Consider the following 15,002-nt stretch of genomic DNA (forward strand, 5'->3'; position numbering starts at 1 on the left):
CAGTCGATGGATCGGTTACTTAACATTAACATATTAGCATGAAACGGTAATCATGGTTGAATGGTTAGAGGGACTGTGGTATCTCAGTCCATCAGGGTTTAAGTCCTCGTACTCGTATTTATTTCTAAATTTATTTCAGGACTTCCAGCGGCGCATCTGAACAGTAACATCTGAAAAAATAGTAAACAAATTTAAAAGGTTCTAAACTTCTTTTGTGATAAACATTGATGAATGTTTTAACTGCTTGTAAATTTTTACAGTCTTGTGTCAGCTGGACCCCAACTAGTCACACCCCAAGAGGGTATGTCATGGCACAAGGCGGGGGGCGACCAAATCCAGTCGAAGATGAATGTTAAGCGATGATGTGCTCAAAAATTGCGCGAGCATATCACTTTTTGTCGTGAGCAATACATTACAAGGCTTAATATTGTTTCTAGAGAGTGGCATTACCCAACCACGTATCCTCACATAGACAATATATATTCTGGCAAATCTGGTTAAACAAATATGTTGCTCTTTCAGTTCACAAATATAAGATGTTCTAATTTTTTCTGAATTAGATGTGCATACACATGTTGTAGTGTCTTTGTTTACTCATTTCAGTCAATATTAAAATATCCAAAACATCTTATATTTGCGAACGGAGGGAGTAGCTCATTTATTAAAAAAATCATTTCTTTTTCATATATGGGATAGTGCCTATTCATCAACTTATTGTTATATGTATCATTGTGTCATGTGTACTTACATATGATTGTGTTCTTTCAATGATTTAAGCATTGAAGCAACCGTGACATTATTGAGACAACCATGGACCTTTCTTGGACTCATGGCGCCGGTATTGTGAATCAATATATGATGATTTAGGGCATCTTCAACGCCAACCCGTAAATTTTCTCCTACATCCGTCTATAGACAAGGAAGACCGGTCCACGGGCATGAATGCGGAGGCGGTCATCCAACGATGTCCGCACACATTTCAAATACTATCCGGACTAAACGGACAAAATTCGTGTAAACAGGGCCGGATTTTCATGTAAACCGGAAGAGAATCGTGCAAACACAACGGATTTCATATAAACATGATGCAATTCATCACATTTTAGACATACTTCAACTAAAAATGAGCCCGACTCTGGAGGTATAATTAATTTACATAATCTAAATGATTACCGGTGCCCGTTCCCCGTGTCCAGCCATGAGCCATGAGCCCTGAGAACTGAAACTTCGCCTTCTTCAGTTTCGCCTCGGCGCTCTCTAGCTCCGCCTCCCTAACTTCTGCGTCCAGAGCCCCGGAAAGTGAAGTTGTCCGCCTCCACCTTGCCACCAAGCGGCTAATCGGCCAACGATGTTCGGCCCACCAAACTTGGCTTCAATGGGAGGGAAGGAGTGGTGGCCTTCTTGGGACCCGAGCAGCAGTGACTTACCATGCACTACTCTTCCTTGTTGCCGGCGACGCCCACGGACGTGACGGCTTTGTGGTCGTGGCGGTGGGGCGCGACCGGGGCGGAGCCGACGATGTCCTCCTCCTTGCCGGTCTTGCTCCACACCTCGTCCGCCGCCTTGTTGAACTCCTTGTAAGCAACCTCGAGTTTCGCCTTACGCTAGCGGTACCGCCAGCTGGCGAGGCTGATCTCACGGGCGGAGCGCCACGACTCGAGTAGCTCCGCTTGCTCCGCCATGTCCGCCCGGCATGATCTTCCTGCCGGCATTGAGCCGCTCCTCCGCATGCTGGTGCTCCTGGAGAAGCTGGAGGTTGTAGGCGGCGTCGGCCTACGCCTCCTGGATCTGCTCCTCCCGTTCCTCGCACACCATGTCCATGTAAATGGCGGCCATCTCCTTCTGCTCCGACGACAGTCTGTCCTAGAGAGCTTTGGAGCGCGAGGAGGGCATGGTTGGAGTGGTGCGGAAGAGGACAAAGGGACCATAGGAGGATGAATGCGGCTATGGCTGGGATGCAGTTTAGTATATACCGGGCGAATGGTAATGGTGGGCGGCAGAGGAACGGACGGATGGCTCCGGAGTAGGATTGTCGGCAACCACATGCATTAATGTGGGCGGCAGAGGAACAGATGGACAGTCGTGGTGTTATTTGAACGCGGAGCAGTCGCCTGCACCGTGAAGCGGCGCGGGTGGTTCTCTCGGTCGGCGTGCTGCTTCAATGTGGCAGCGATCCAGAAGCCAGCAAAGCCCCCCCCCCCCACCCACCCACCTACCCACCCACCTACACATATTTTTCTTCGGTATGCGAGAGAAATTGCGTCTGGTCGCCCTGCGAATCAATACATGCACGCGTTGGATGCCACAACACGTACAGGCATCATGATCCGAATATATATGGACGGTTTGAGGGTCGGCGTTGAACATGCCCTAGCGTTCATAATCGGCAAATGATCAATATATGATGGCCTAGCTGTCATAATCTGCAAATTCCGATGGTCCACAAACTCAATTATATTTCAGACAGCGGTACGTCCTTAGCAAACAATAGGAAACGTTGCCAACTACACGTCTACACCATTAAATTGGCCATTGTGTTCAGCGGTGACATTTTCATGAACGCTTGATCCAATTCTTCTTTGGGCCCTGAAGTTAGTCGACATATTCACAACTTTGACCATCTTACTTCTTTGCAAAGATACGGTTGAAGATACTACTACTACTCTACTAGGTGTGTACAATAGTAAGAAATTCAGACAAAGTCACCAGAGACTACTTCAGTACTGGTTTACAGTCTGACTCTTCTCACGGTTAATTTGTTAGGTTGTAGTTCTATTTCTGCTGTAAATGTAAAACCAGAGCAACTGCGCAGCACTCTAATTACTGCGCGGTCTGTCATTTCCGGGCTCCTATAGTTATGTTGTGGAATTGGTTGCTCTGGTTGTATTTGGATTTCCAACTATTCAGTAAAGCTAGTATTAGGAGCTCGAAGTTTACTCTAGAGAGCAAACATTCCTAAATCCCGATCGATAGAGCAGTCTGGTTGCCGTGCTCCCTCCATCTCTGCAGTTGGTGGCCAATACTTTTGTTTAGAATTGGGAATTGTGGGGATGTGGACAATCTGATGCCAACAGTCTTGTACTTTTGTTACCGTCACGAGCTTGTGGTCAGTAATTTGGTTACTCTACTCTCGTCGTTGACCCGGCCCACCCCACTAACTGATGCAGCAAGACGAAGAAAACCGGGCCGAAGAAAACCAGGCCACTGTAAGAACATTGAAAGGAAGGTAGAGGGCCACTCGACTGCTGTGAAATCGGTGAAGAATTTTGAGTCTCTTTTCCTATGAAACTCTATGAAATCGCTGCAGACCTGAAACTATGGGTTTTGACAGTGCAGATCTTATTCAGTTTTTACGGGACCGCGGTTACATGGATCAACTCGAATTATTAGCCGATCATATGATTAGATGGCATTCGTCACAATGGGGGGCTGAGGACATCATGGTGTGACGTCCTACCTTTTCTTGCACTTGCAGATGACGTATGTACTATCGTGCTGTCCTGTTTGGCTCCTCGTCCTCACCAGTCACCCTACACATCGGGCACATGGCCCAGCCCCAAACCACATGTCACATGTGGTTTATGAATGAACTTCATCTTCACCAAGAAGCAAGCGCCTGAGAACTGAGAATCATATAACCATGGAGTTTGCTTCGATTTCAAACTGGAAATTACCCAGGCGAACTCGTAAATATATTGATACAGTATCTCTCGTCTTTTTCATTTCTTTCAATGAATTAATAAACACGCGCGCATGTAGCTATTTGTAGTTGCTGACAAAAATCAAAATTAAAGCACGTAAAAATCGCTCTCTTGCAGCTACATGCATGGTCCGGCAGTTACATGGTCAGAAGTACAGCGGATACTGGTGGGGGTAGTAGGAGCAGCTGGGCGGGTAGAAGAAGTAGGGCGGCGGGTGCACGGGCTCTGGCTTCGGCTCATCCTTCTTCTCCTCCGGCTTCTTCACTTCCTCCACCTTGATGATTTGGGCGTGGCCGAGCTTCTTGCGGAGGCAGCTGACGAGGCACACCGGGTCGACGCCGTCGCCGACAACCTCCAGCTGGTCCCTGGCGTCGCCGGTAATCTCCATCGACGTCACCCCGGCTGCTCTGGCGGCCATTGTCAGTGCTTTGGACCGTCGTTTGTCGCACGACAAGCTCAACTGGATGACAATCTTTTGCTGCAACAAGAAGAAGGAGAAAAACAATCGATCAGTGGTATGCTTCAGCTTCAGAGTAATGTATTGCTTGCTCAAAATTAAGCTAGGTGCTAAACAAAGCAACACGAGAATGGGAGCAGAAACTGAATAAGTTCCTCACCTTCATTTTGGGCGCTGCTGGTTCGGCAGATGTTCCCTATCAATGAGAAAAATGTTCGCGTTGAAGCGAGGCTAGAATCGAAATCGGTTTGGGTAGCTACTGATCGATCTTCCGCAGTTGGCGTGGGTGTCTAGAGGCAGGAAGTGGCTTGTGATGATTTTGTGAAGGGGATGGATGCAGCCCCTGTCCTTATATACTGTACAAGCAAGCACTGGGCGTGGGCGTAGGAGCGATCCAACGCAGATTCGTAGCAGCAGCAGCACTGCAGCAGTTGAGCTCCGAGTGAGTAAACAAGTGCCCACCAACTGAGCAAGTAGCCATGCATGTAAGCGCGTCCTCGTCACATGCTCTCGGTCGAGTCCTCCGATCACACTGGCATTAGACAATACCGGCGTAGACCGAATCCATCAATGATCGGTAATGCTATTCCTACGCAAACTGTACGGAGTAGATTGCAACCAACCCGTGATCTTTGCTAACCATACGCTGATGGTGCTGGGTGTAGTGTGCGTAAAAAGTACGTACAACTTTTACGTACGAATGGCACTGCTCATCAATGATATATATTTTTGTTTCTGAAATATGCACTGGTGCAACGAAGGGGTTGCGAAGGGAATCTTGATTTCATCTGGCCTCACTTCATCTTCAAGACTGACCGGCAAACCACCCACATCTATTCGGACCGTAAAAATCATTCAACATGGATATGTATCGTCTGTAGGGTGCTTTGGACCGTTCTCAAGCCCGCGTCTGACCGTCCTAACCCATCCAAACCCCCCACCCGCCTCTCACGCGCTTTTCTTTTGATGAACACGCCGCTTACCGTCCTACATTCATGCCGTCCCAGAGCAAGCAACGGCTGACATTGATGCCGCGCGATGTGACCGGAGGGAGGGCGGCGCTGACCGACGTCACTTCTTGGCAACCGCCGCTTCAATGCGGGCGCAGCTTCCTGAGGAATCAACTCTGGTTGTTGCGCCGCATTGAAACCGGCTGACTGCCCCTTCACCTAGCCTGGCCACGGGTATATAATCCGTGCTCCGGCGAAGCACAGAGCCGCAACACCCTTTCCCCGAGTAACGCCCCGCTCCGCCTCCCTGTCACGCACCTCACCGAGCCCTTCCTCCTCTCCGATGCCAGAAGCGATGCCGAAGTCATGGTGCTCTGCCCCGGCAGGCGGCGTCGGCGGAAGCTCTTCCTCCGGTGGGTCTCGGCGCCGCTGCCATCGCTCTCCGGGCCCTTCGGCATCCACAGCGGTCGGCTCCTCCACCCAAGAGGAGATCGGCATCTCCTCCAGCGAGGACGAGGACCAGGCCGCGCAGGAACAACCGGAGCAGTCGTTGTCGCATCGGCCCCGCCTCCTCTATGAGGCCACGGTGACAGACGAAGAATTCGTCCGTCGGATCGAGTTGCTGACGGAGCATTCGCTCCGTCAGATGGGGCCATCACCAACGCACGTCATGTTGGAGCTATCGTCCCCGCCGCACAACCACGTGAAGCGCGAGCCGACGTCCCCGCTCCATCCGGTAAACGACGAGCCCATCTCGCACCCGTGCAACCGCGACATCCACATTGGATGCCGCGTCAAAGACGAGCCATCGTCGCCCCTGCCCCCGCGCAACCGCGGTGTCCAAACCAGGCGCCACATCAAGGACGAGCCAGCGTCCTCCCTGCGGTACGTCGCTCCGCCATGCCTCCAACATCGTGGCGTGAAGGAGGAGCTGCAGCCCGCGATCGCGAAGGCGCATGGCCGCATCGTCCACTACCTCGGAGGAGACGGTTACCGCGATGCCTCCGGCTCTCAGGCCGTGGTCTCCGAGGCGGAGCGCGCGGCGAGGCGGCAGACGAGGTACGACCGGTGCGCTGCCGGTCGCCGCTCCGCGTTCGCCAAGAGTGATGTGGCGCCAGAATGGGTCCAGAACGACCCAGACTTCGCAGCCGCGTGGGCACTTGACCGCTCCGGACCACCGCGAAGAAGGCCACCAGGCGTCGTTGCCGCCTTCACGGCGAGCTCGCTAAGATCGATGAGGAGTGGTCGCTTAGCGACTGCTCCGTGAACGCCGGATGCGGCAAGACCGCCGCCATGGCTCCAAAGGCCATGTGAGCAGTGGTCGTGGCGGCCCTCCGCATAGCGCAGCAGGAGGCAGAGAGGCTCCTCCGCGAGTGGCAGGCAGCCGCCGGACAAGGCTATCGCGAACCTCCGGCAATGTACCGACGCTGGAGGGACTGATGAAGCTATGAACCTAGGGTAGGGTCATGGACCTGTCCTAACTGCCCTACCCAAGGACACCTCTAGAATAAATCACCTTTCAATCGACTTGGAGGTGTTTCACTCGACAGACTCGAAGACACTCGACCAAGACCCAACCACTCGACGGCCAGGAGACCTAAAGGCGCCCCGCACACTAACGGTCGGTCATTAAGTAGCTTTTATGGTCATCATAGCACTTTATTACTAGCGTTATCATTAACGCCCTACCTTAATGTACATTGAACCCTTCGTAACGTGGGCCGGCCGGGGTCCTGGCGCACTCTATATAAGCCACCCCCTCCTCCGAGACAAGGGTTCGCACCTCTGTAACTCATACACACATAATCCAGTCGACCGCCTCCGGGCTCCGAGACGTAGGGCTTTTACTTCTTCCGAGAAGGGCCTGAACTCGTAAAACCTTGCGTCCTTACAACCTCTCCATAGCTAAGACCTCGCCTCTCCATACTTACCCCCCTACATCACTGTCAGAGTTAGAACCACGACAGTTGGCGCCCACCGTGGGGCCAGGAGTCTTAGCGCCTAGTTTGAGAAGTTGCGATTTTTTCCGATCTCCTTGATCATGGTTTCGAGCGGAGCTTTGGTGGAGGGCCGCGAGATCCGTCTCGGCGCGCTCACGTTCATCGCCGACGACTCCGCTTGGCTTCAGGAGGCTCCACTCGACGTCGACGCGCTTCCCGTCCGCGGGGCGATGCACTTTCGCGCATGCTCCGTGGTGTCCTCCTGCGGCAGCCATCGACCTAGTATCGGTCGGCTCCCATGGCATCTCCCCGCCCTGTTTCTCGCCGGCGCAAGCCCTCCGGTCGGTCGAGGCTTCAGAGGTTGGTGAGGCATGCGGTGGCCCGCCAGTCGGCCACCCCACAAGTCGCAGCAATCGAACCCGACGAATCCCTCTACGGCCTGTTCGACCTGTCGACTGGCTCCTCAGAGACCGCATCCGAATGCGACAGCAGTGACCCAGCTGCAGAGGTTCTGGTGATCGATGGGCCACACAGTCCTCCCGGTTTCCCCCGCGCTGACGAAGGCGCGGATGGGGGCGACCCGTCGCGTCCTCACGAGGAGTATCTCCCCAAGCCTCTCACGTCGTTGCAACGGGAGGAACTTCGCCGCCGGAACATGAATGCACTCCACTCTCCTATCGTTGGAGAAACCCCCGAGGCCCGAGCCTTGGAGGACGCGCGCTTGGCTAACTTGGCCGAGCGCACTCGACTGGAGAATCTCCAGCGAATACTCGATGAGCGAGCGCGTCAACGGGCTCCAGAATCCAGTCGACGTCAACTCCTTCCGCCCCCGCAGGTATATCGTACTCCGATTCAGAATTTGGCGGCTGCGGCCCGTATAGCAGAGTCGATTCAGCCCTCCCAGTCAGAGGCTGGCAGAGGCTTGTTGCAAATCAGAGCGTTGCTCCGGGCAGCGGGAGACCAGAATTCCGCTGTTTCTCAGTCGCGGAACAGGATCCACAGTCGATCCGTTGCAGCGGATACAGTCCAGTCGGCTCACAGCCCAAGATCGCCTCCGAGGCGTGAGGGACGTGGAGACCGGCATGATCAGTACAGAAGGGATGAGCAGTATGATCACCGATTCGATCGTGATGATAGACGTCGAGTGCCAACCCCTCCCCCGAGGAGTGGATCATATGTGCCTCGACAGCAGGAGGACAGACGCCCTCATAGTGTTGGGCGGAGAATTCCAGTCGACCCCAGGGAACCAGGCTTTGATGCAAGATCCATTCTCGTTCAAGGTTTGGTCGACAGGAATAGAGCTCACAGAGAAGGCCACGATAGAGATGCGCCTACCAGTAGCAGAGTACATGCTTCAGGGCCAGAGTGTTTCAGTCGAGCCATCAGAGCCGCTGTAATTCCTCCCAATTTCAGGTTGGCGACTGGAGTTAGTAAGTTCACCGGTGAGTCCAAGCCCGATACTTGGCTCGAAGATTACCGAGTGGCTATCCAGATTGGCGGTGGGAACGATGAGGTAGCCATGAAGCACCTGCCTCTCATGTTAGAAGGCTTGGCCAGAGCGTGGCTGAATCAGTTAGCACCCAGCAGCATTTACACTTGGGAGGATCTCTTCCAAGTGTTTGTCACCACATTTGAAGGAACATGCAAGCGACCTGCAGGCCTTACGGAATTGCGGTCTTGCGTGCAGAAACCGAATGAAACTCTGAGGGATTACATCCAGAGATGGATCACATTGCATCACACAGTTGAAAATGTACCAGATCATCAAGCAGTTTGTGCCTTTAAAGAAGGCGTTAAGTACAGAGAATTGAATCTGAAGTTCGGTCGAACCGGAGAGATGTCTCTGAATCGGATGATGGAGATTGCCACCAAATACGCTAATGGTGAAGATGAGGATTGACTCCGGAGTGGCAAGCATAAAGCAGTCGCCCAGGAAACCGTAGGAAATTCCAGTCGGAAACAGAAGCGGAAAGCCGAGCCAGCCGCTCCTGGGGAGGCCCTGGCCGTAACCCAGGGAAAATTTAAGGGAAAACCCAAAGGACCTTGGAACCCCAAGAAAGTTAAAGACCAAGATGAAAATGATGTTTTGGATATACCGTGTCACATCCACACCAAGAAAGATGAAGAGGGTAAACTCATTTACCCAAAGCATACCACTCGACAGTGTCGGCTTCTGATCCAGCAGTTTCAGGGCAAGCAGTCCAAAGATAAGGAAAAGGAGTCAGACAAAGTTGAGGACAAGGAAGACAGTGACGATGGGTACCCCCAGGTCAATTCCACCCTGATGATTTTTGCTGATGTTGAGAGCAAAAGTCGACTGAAGGTTATTAACCATGAGGTAAATATGGTTGCTCCGGCAACACCCAATTATCTGAAGTGGTCCCAGACTGCCATCACATTCGACCAGTCTGATCACCCTACGCACATTGCCACCCCTGGGAGGCAAGCTCTGGTGGTCGACCCAGTTGTCGAAGGCACTCGACTGACCAAAGTCCTGATGGATGGAGGAAGTGGTTTGAACATACTGTATGCAGAAACATTGAAAGGGATGGGCATTCCGATGTCCAGGCTCAGCACCAGTAACATGAGTTTCCATGGAGTCATTCCTGGAAAGAAAGCTGAGTCACTCGGCCAAATTGCTCTTGATGTGGTTTTCGGTGATTCCAAGAATTACCGCAAGGAAAAGTTGACATTCGAAGTTGTGGATTTCCAAAGTGCTTATCACGCTATTTTGGGCAGGCCAGCTTATGCACGCTTCATGGCTCGACCATGTTATGTGTATCTCAAATTGAAGATGCCTGTTCCCAAAGGTGTGATCATTGTTACAGGCAATCGGAAGAAAGCAGAAGAGTGTTTTCAGAAAGGCTCAAAGATTGCTGACGCTCAGATGGCGGTGGTCGAGCTGCAAGAGTATCAGAAGACTGCAGATCCGAGTGAGTTGCTACGAGCTAAGAAGCCTGCTTCAGAATTAGCTTTTCAGTCGTCCGGTGAAACGAAGGCAGCTCACATTCACCCGACCGATCCAAACGCTGCTCCGACTCACATCTCAACGACGGTCGACTCCAAATAGGAAGAAGCGCTCATCCAGTTCCTCCGTGAGAACTGGGACATCTTCGCATGGAAGCCTGCTGACATGCTTGGAGTTCCCAGGGGGCTGGCTGAGCACCGTCTACGAGTCGACCCAAAATTTAAACCTGTGAAAGAACATCTTCGACGGTCCGCTGTCCAGAAGAGGAAGGCCATTGGCAAGGAGGTGGCTCGGCTCTTAGCAGCGGAGTTCATCCGAGAAATTTACCACTCTGAGTGGCTAGCCAATGTAGTCATGGTCCCCAAGAAGGACAAGTCACTTCGCATGTGCATTGATTTCAAGCATATCAATCGGGCCTGCCCGAAAGATCATTTTCCTCTCCCCCGCATCGACCAGATAGTCGACTCGACTGCGGGATGTGAGCGTTTGTCTTTTCTAGACGCCTATTCTGGGTACCATCAGATCCATCTGTACGGGCCCGACGAGATCAAAACAGCTTTCATCACTCCATTCGGGTGCTTTTGTTATGTCACCATGCCGTTCGGCCTCAAGAATGCCGGAGCCACGTTCATGAGGATGATTCAGAAGTGTTTGCTCACTCAAATCAGTCGGAATGTGGAGGCATACATGGATGATATTGTGGTCAAGTCACGGAAGGGTTCCGACCTGCTGACTGACCTTGCTGAAACCTTTGCCAACCTCAGGAGGTATGATATCAAGCTCAATCCGTCAAAGTGCACATTCGGAGTTCCAGGTGGGAAGTTACTCGGTTTTCTCGTTTCCGAACGGGGAATCGACGCCAATCCTGAAAAAATTGGTACTATACTCCGGATGAAACGTCCTGTGCGTGTGCATGACGTCCAGAAGCTTACAGGATGCTTGGCCGCTTTAAGTCGATTCATCTCTCGCCTCGGTGAAAAGGCATTGCCTCTTTACCGACTGATGAAGAAGTCCGACAAGTTCGAGTGGACTCCAGAAGCTGATGCAGCGTTTATAGAGCTCAAAGCTCTGCTCTCCACCCAGCCGGTGCTTGCTGCCCCAACCAGCAAGGAGCCTTTGCTGATTTACATTGCAGCCACAGGACAAGTTGTCAGTACAGTACTTACGGTTGAGCGAGAAGAAGAAGAAAAGGCCTTCAAAGTTCAGCGCCCAGTATATTATGTTTCTGAAGTTTTGACTCCTTCAAAGCAAAGATATCCTCATTACCAGAAGTTTGTATATGGGATTTATATGACCATGAAGAAGGTTGCACATTACTTCTCTGATCATTCCATTACAGTCGTCAGCGACGCTCCACTATCAGAGATTTTGCACAACAGAGATGCAACTGGTCGAGTGGCCAAATGGGCGATTGAACTTCTTCCCCTAGATATCAAGTTTGAGGCAAAGAAAGCTATCAAGTCCCAAGCAATTGCAGATTTCGTCGCCGAGTGGATCGAACAGCAACTTCCGACTCAAGTTCACTCGGAGCACTGGACCATGTTCTTCGATGGATCTAAGATGCTGGATGGTTCCGGTGCTGGGGTAGTATTGGTTTCCCCCCGAGGAGATAAGCTCAGATATGTTCTCCGGATTCACTTCGATTCCTCCAATAACGAAGCAGAATATGAAGCACTTTTGTATGGGTTGCGCATGGCCATTTCACTCGGCGTCCGTTGCCTCATGGTCTATGGCGACTCAGATTTGGTGGTTAATCAGGTGATGAAAGAATGGGACGTCAGAAGTCCAGCTATGACTGGTTATTGCAATGTAGTGAGAAAGTTAGAGAAGAAATTCGAGGGGTTAGAGCTTCATCACATCCCCCGACTGAAAAATCAAGCGGCTGATGATTTGGCAAAGATAGGCTCCAAGAGAGAAGCCATCCCCAGCAATGTGTTTTTGGAACACATCCACTCGCCATCAGTCCAAGAAGATCCTTTTACAGATGAAGCCCCGCAGCCAAAGAGTGCCACAGATCCGACTGAAGTTGAAATTCCGGCAGTGGTCGACCTAATCATGGAAGTTTTGGCAATCACCCCTGACTGGACGATACCGTACATCACGTATATCCTGAGAAAGGAACTCCCGGAGAACGAAGAAGAGGCTCGACAGATCGTTCGTCGATTCAAGGCCTTTACAGTCATAAAGGGACAGTTGTATAGAGAAAGCGCGACTGGAGTCGGTCAGAAGTGTATAACACCAGAAGAAGGTCAGATAATCCTTGATGATATCCACTCGGGGACCTGTGGTCATCATGCGTCCTCTCGGACCATTGTGGCTAAAGCATACCGAGCGGGATTTTACTGGCCAAGAGCGAATGAAATGGCAAAAGAGATAGTCGACAAGTGTGAAGGGTGCCAGTTCTACTCCAACATGTCGCACAAGCCTGCATCAGCCCTGAAGACCATTCCACTCGTCTGGCCCTTCACTGTTTGGGGACTGGACATGGTTGGCCCATTGAGAACAGGCAGGAGCGGTTTCACACATGTGCTTGTGGCAGTCGACAAGTTTACCAAATGGATTGAAGCTAAGCCTATCAAGAATCTTGATGCTTGCACTGCTATCAGTTTCGTCAGAGAGTTAACATTCAGATATGGAGTCCCGTATAGCATCATCACTGATAATGGGTCAAACTTTGATTCAGACAAGTTCAGAGCTTTTTGCGCCTCTCAAGGCACACGAGTCGACTACGCATCGGTCGCCCACCCCCAGTCGAATGGACAAGCAGAAAGGGAAAATGGTCTGATTCTCAAAGGACTAAAGCCTCGGCTGATGCTTGATCTCAAGCACGCAGCAGGCGCTTGGGTCGACGAGCTTCCGTCGGTTCTGTGGGGATTTAGGACTACCCCGAATCGGTCGACTGGAAGAACTCCGTTCTTTCTGGTTTACGAAGCGGAAGCAGTCCTGCCAAGTGATCTACTTCACAATGCACCCCGAGTCGAGCTTTATACCGAAGATGAAGCAGAACAAGCCCGGCAAGACGCAGTCGACCTCCTGGAAGAAGAAAGAGAAATGGCTATGATCCAATCGACCATTTATCAGCAAGACTTGCGTCGATTCCATGCCAGAAATGTGAAGAGTCGAGCCTTCCAAGAAGGAGATTTGGTCCTCCGAGTGGATCAACAGAAACCACACAAGCTCGCTCCTACTTGGGAAGGTCCCTTCATCGTCACCATAGTCCTCCACAATGGAGCGTATCACCTTTACAATGTCGATCGCCAGATCGATGAGCCACGAGCTTGGAATGTAGAACTGCTCCGCCCCTTTCACACTTGAATTCTCACTCGGATGAGATGTAATAAGAAAAACTTATGTAGTCTATTTATCAAAGACAAGAGCGTTACAAATTTTCCTATAATTGTTGTTGCTTTTGTTTGCGTGTGAAATCCCCTAGTGGGTGGCTTAGCTGCGAATCCGTTTCGCCTAGGTTTGTAAAAAAAATCCTACCGAGTGGCGAGCCAGACTCCCACTCGGAGGCTTAGCTGCAGCCCAGTGCTTGCCTAAGTGTTTAAAAATCCTACCGAGTGGTGATCCAGACTCCCACTCGGAGGCTTAGCTGCAGCCCAGTGCTCGCCTAAGTGTTTAAAAATCCTACCGAGTGGTGAGCCCGACTCCCACTCGGAGGCTTAGCTGCAGCCCAGTGCTCGCCTAAGTGTTTAAAAATCCTACCGAGTGGAGAGCAACCTCCCACTCGGAGGCTTAGCTGCAGCCCAGTGCTCACCTAAGTGTTTAAAAATCCTACCGAGTGGAGAGCAAACCTCCCACTCGGAGGCTTAGCTGCAGCCCAGTGCTCGCCTAAGTGTTTAAAAATCCTACCGAATGGAGAGCAAACCTCCCACTCGGAGGCTTAGCTGCAGCCCAGTGCTCGCCTAAGTGTTTAAAAATCCTATCGAGGGGTGAGCCAGACTCCCACTCGGAGGCTTAGCTGCAGCCCAGTGCTCGCCTAAGTTTTTAAAAATCCTACCGAGTGGAGAGCAAACCTCCCACTTGGAGGCTTAGTTGCAGCCCAGTGCTCGCCTAAGTGTTTAAAACTCCTACCGAGTGGAGAGCAAACCCCCCACTCGGGGGCTTAGCTGCAGTCTAGTACTCGCCTAAGTTTGAAAAAAATCCTACCGAGTGGTGAGCAGACCTCCCACTCGGGGGCTTAGCTGCAGTCCAGTACTCGCCTAAGTTTGAAAAAATCCTACCGAGTAGAGAGCAGACCTCCCACTCGGGGGCTTAGCTGCAGTCCAGTACTCGCCTAAGTTTGAAAAAATCCTACCGAGTGAAGAGCAGACCTCCCACTCGGGGGCTTAGCTGCAGTCCAGTACTCGCCTAAGTTTGAAAAAATCCTACCGAGTGGAGAGTAGACCTCCCACTCGGGGGCTTAGCTGCAGTCCAGTACTCGCCTAAGTTTGAAAAAATCCTACCGAGTGGAGAGCAGACCTCCCACTCGGGGGCTTAGCTGCAGTCCAGTACTCGCCTAAGTTTGAAAAAATCCTACCTAGTGGAGAGCAGACCTCCCACTCGGGGGCTTAGCTGCAGTCCAGTACTCGCCTAAGTTTTTAAAATCCTACCGAGTGGAGAGCAGACCTTCCACTCGGAGGCTTAGCTGCAGCCCAGTGCTCGCCTAAGTACGGAACACATCCCAATCCGCAAGGACGACGAGGTGTAAATCGACTGCTACCTTCTCCTTCGGAGCTGCACCACAAATACAAAGTTATTTCGAGTGAAGAACAAGTTCCACTCGACAGATAATTCATGAAGATATTCAACGATAAATCAAGTTCAGATAAGATCCAAAGGTCCTAGACCGCAGATCAAAGTACTCGAGCCTCCAGCTCGACAGAGTTTAACGGTTACAAAAACCACTTGGCATTCCGAGGCAAATTTAAGGTGGGACATAAGAGTTTGTTCACTCCACGGGAGGAGGGCTGGCAGGCTCGACGAACTCATCTAGGTCGACGC

General features: G+C 51.6%; 1 protein-coding gene across 1 annotated transcript; it reads right to left on the minus strand.

Annotated features, from left to right (window-relative positions):
* Window positions 1-3,693: 3,693 nt before the first annotated feature.
* On the minus strand, window positions 3,694-4,466 carry LOC125533621 (heavy metal-associated isoprenylated plant protein 16-like). The gene is made up of 2 exons (XM_048697002.1): window positions 4,319-4,466; window positions 3,694-4,179 (listed from the first exon to the last, which is right to left on the minus strand). The coding sequence occupies exons 1-2, from the start codon at window positions 4,322-4,324 to the stop codon at window positions 3,847-3,849; spliced, it is 339 nt and encodes a 112-aa protein (XP_048552959.1). The 5' UTR covers window positions 4,325-4,466; the 3' UTR covers window positions 3,694-3,846.
* Between the last annotated feature and the right edge of the window lie 10,536 nt (window positions 4,467-15,002).

The sequence above is a fragment of the Triticum urartu genome, chromosome 2 (assembly GCF_003073215.2).
Source record: "Triticum urartu cultivar G1812 chromosome 2, Tu2.1, whole genome shotgun sequence".
Classification (NCBI taxonomy): domain Eukaryota; kingdom Viridiplantae; phylum Streptophyta; class Magnoliopsida; order Poales; family Poaceae; genus Triticum; species Triticum urartu.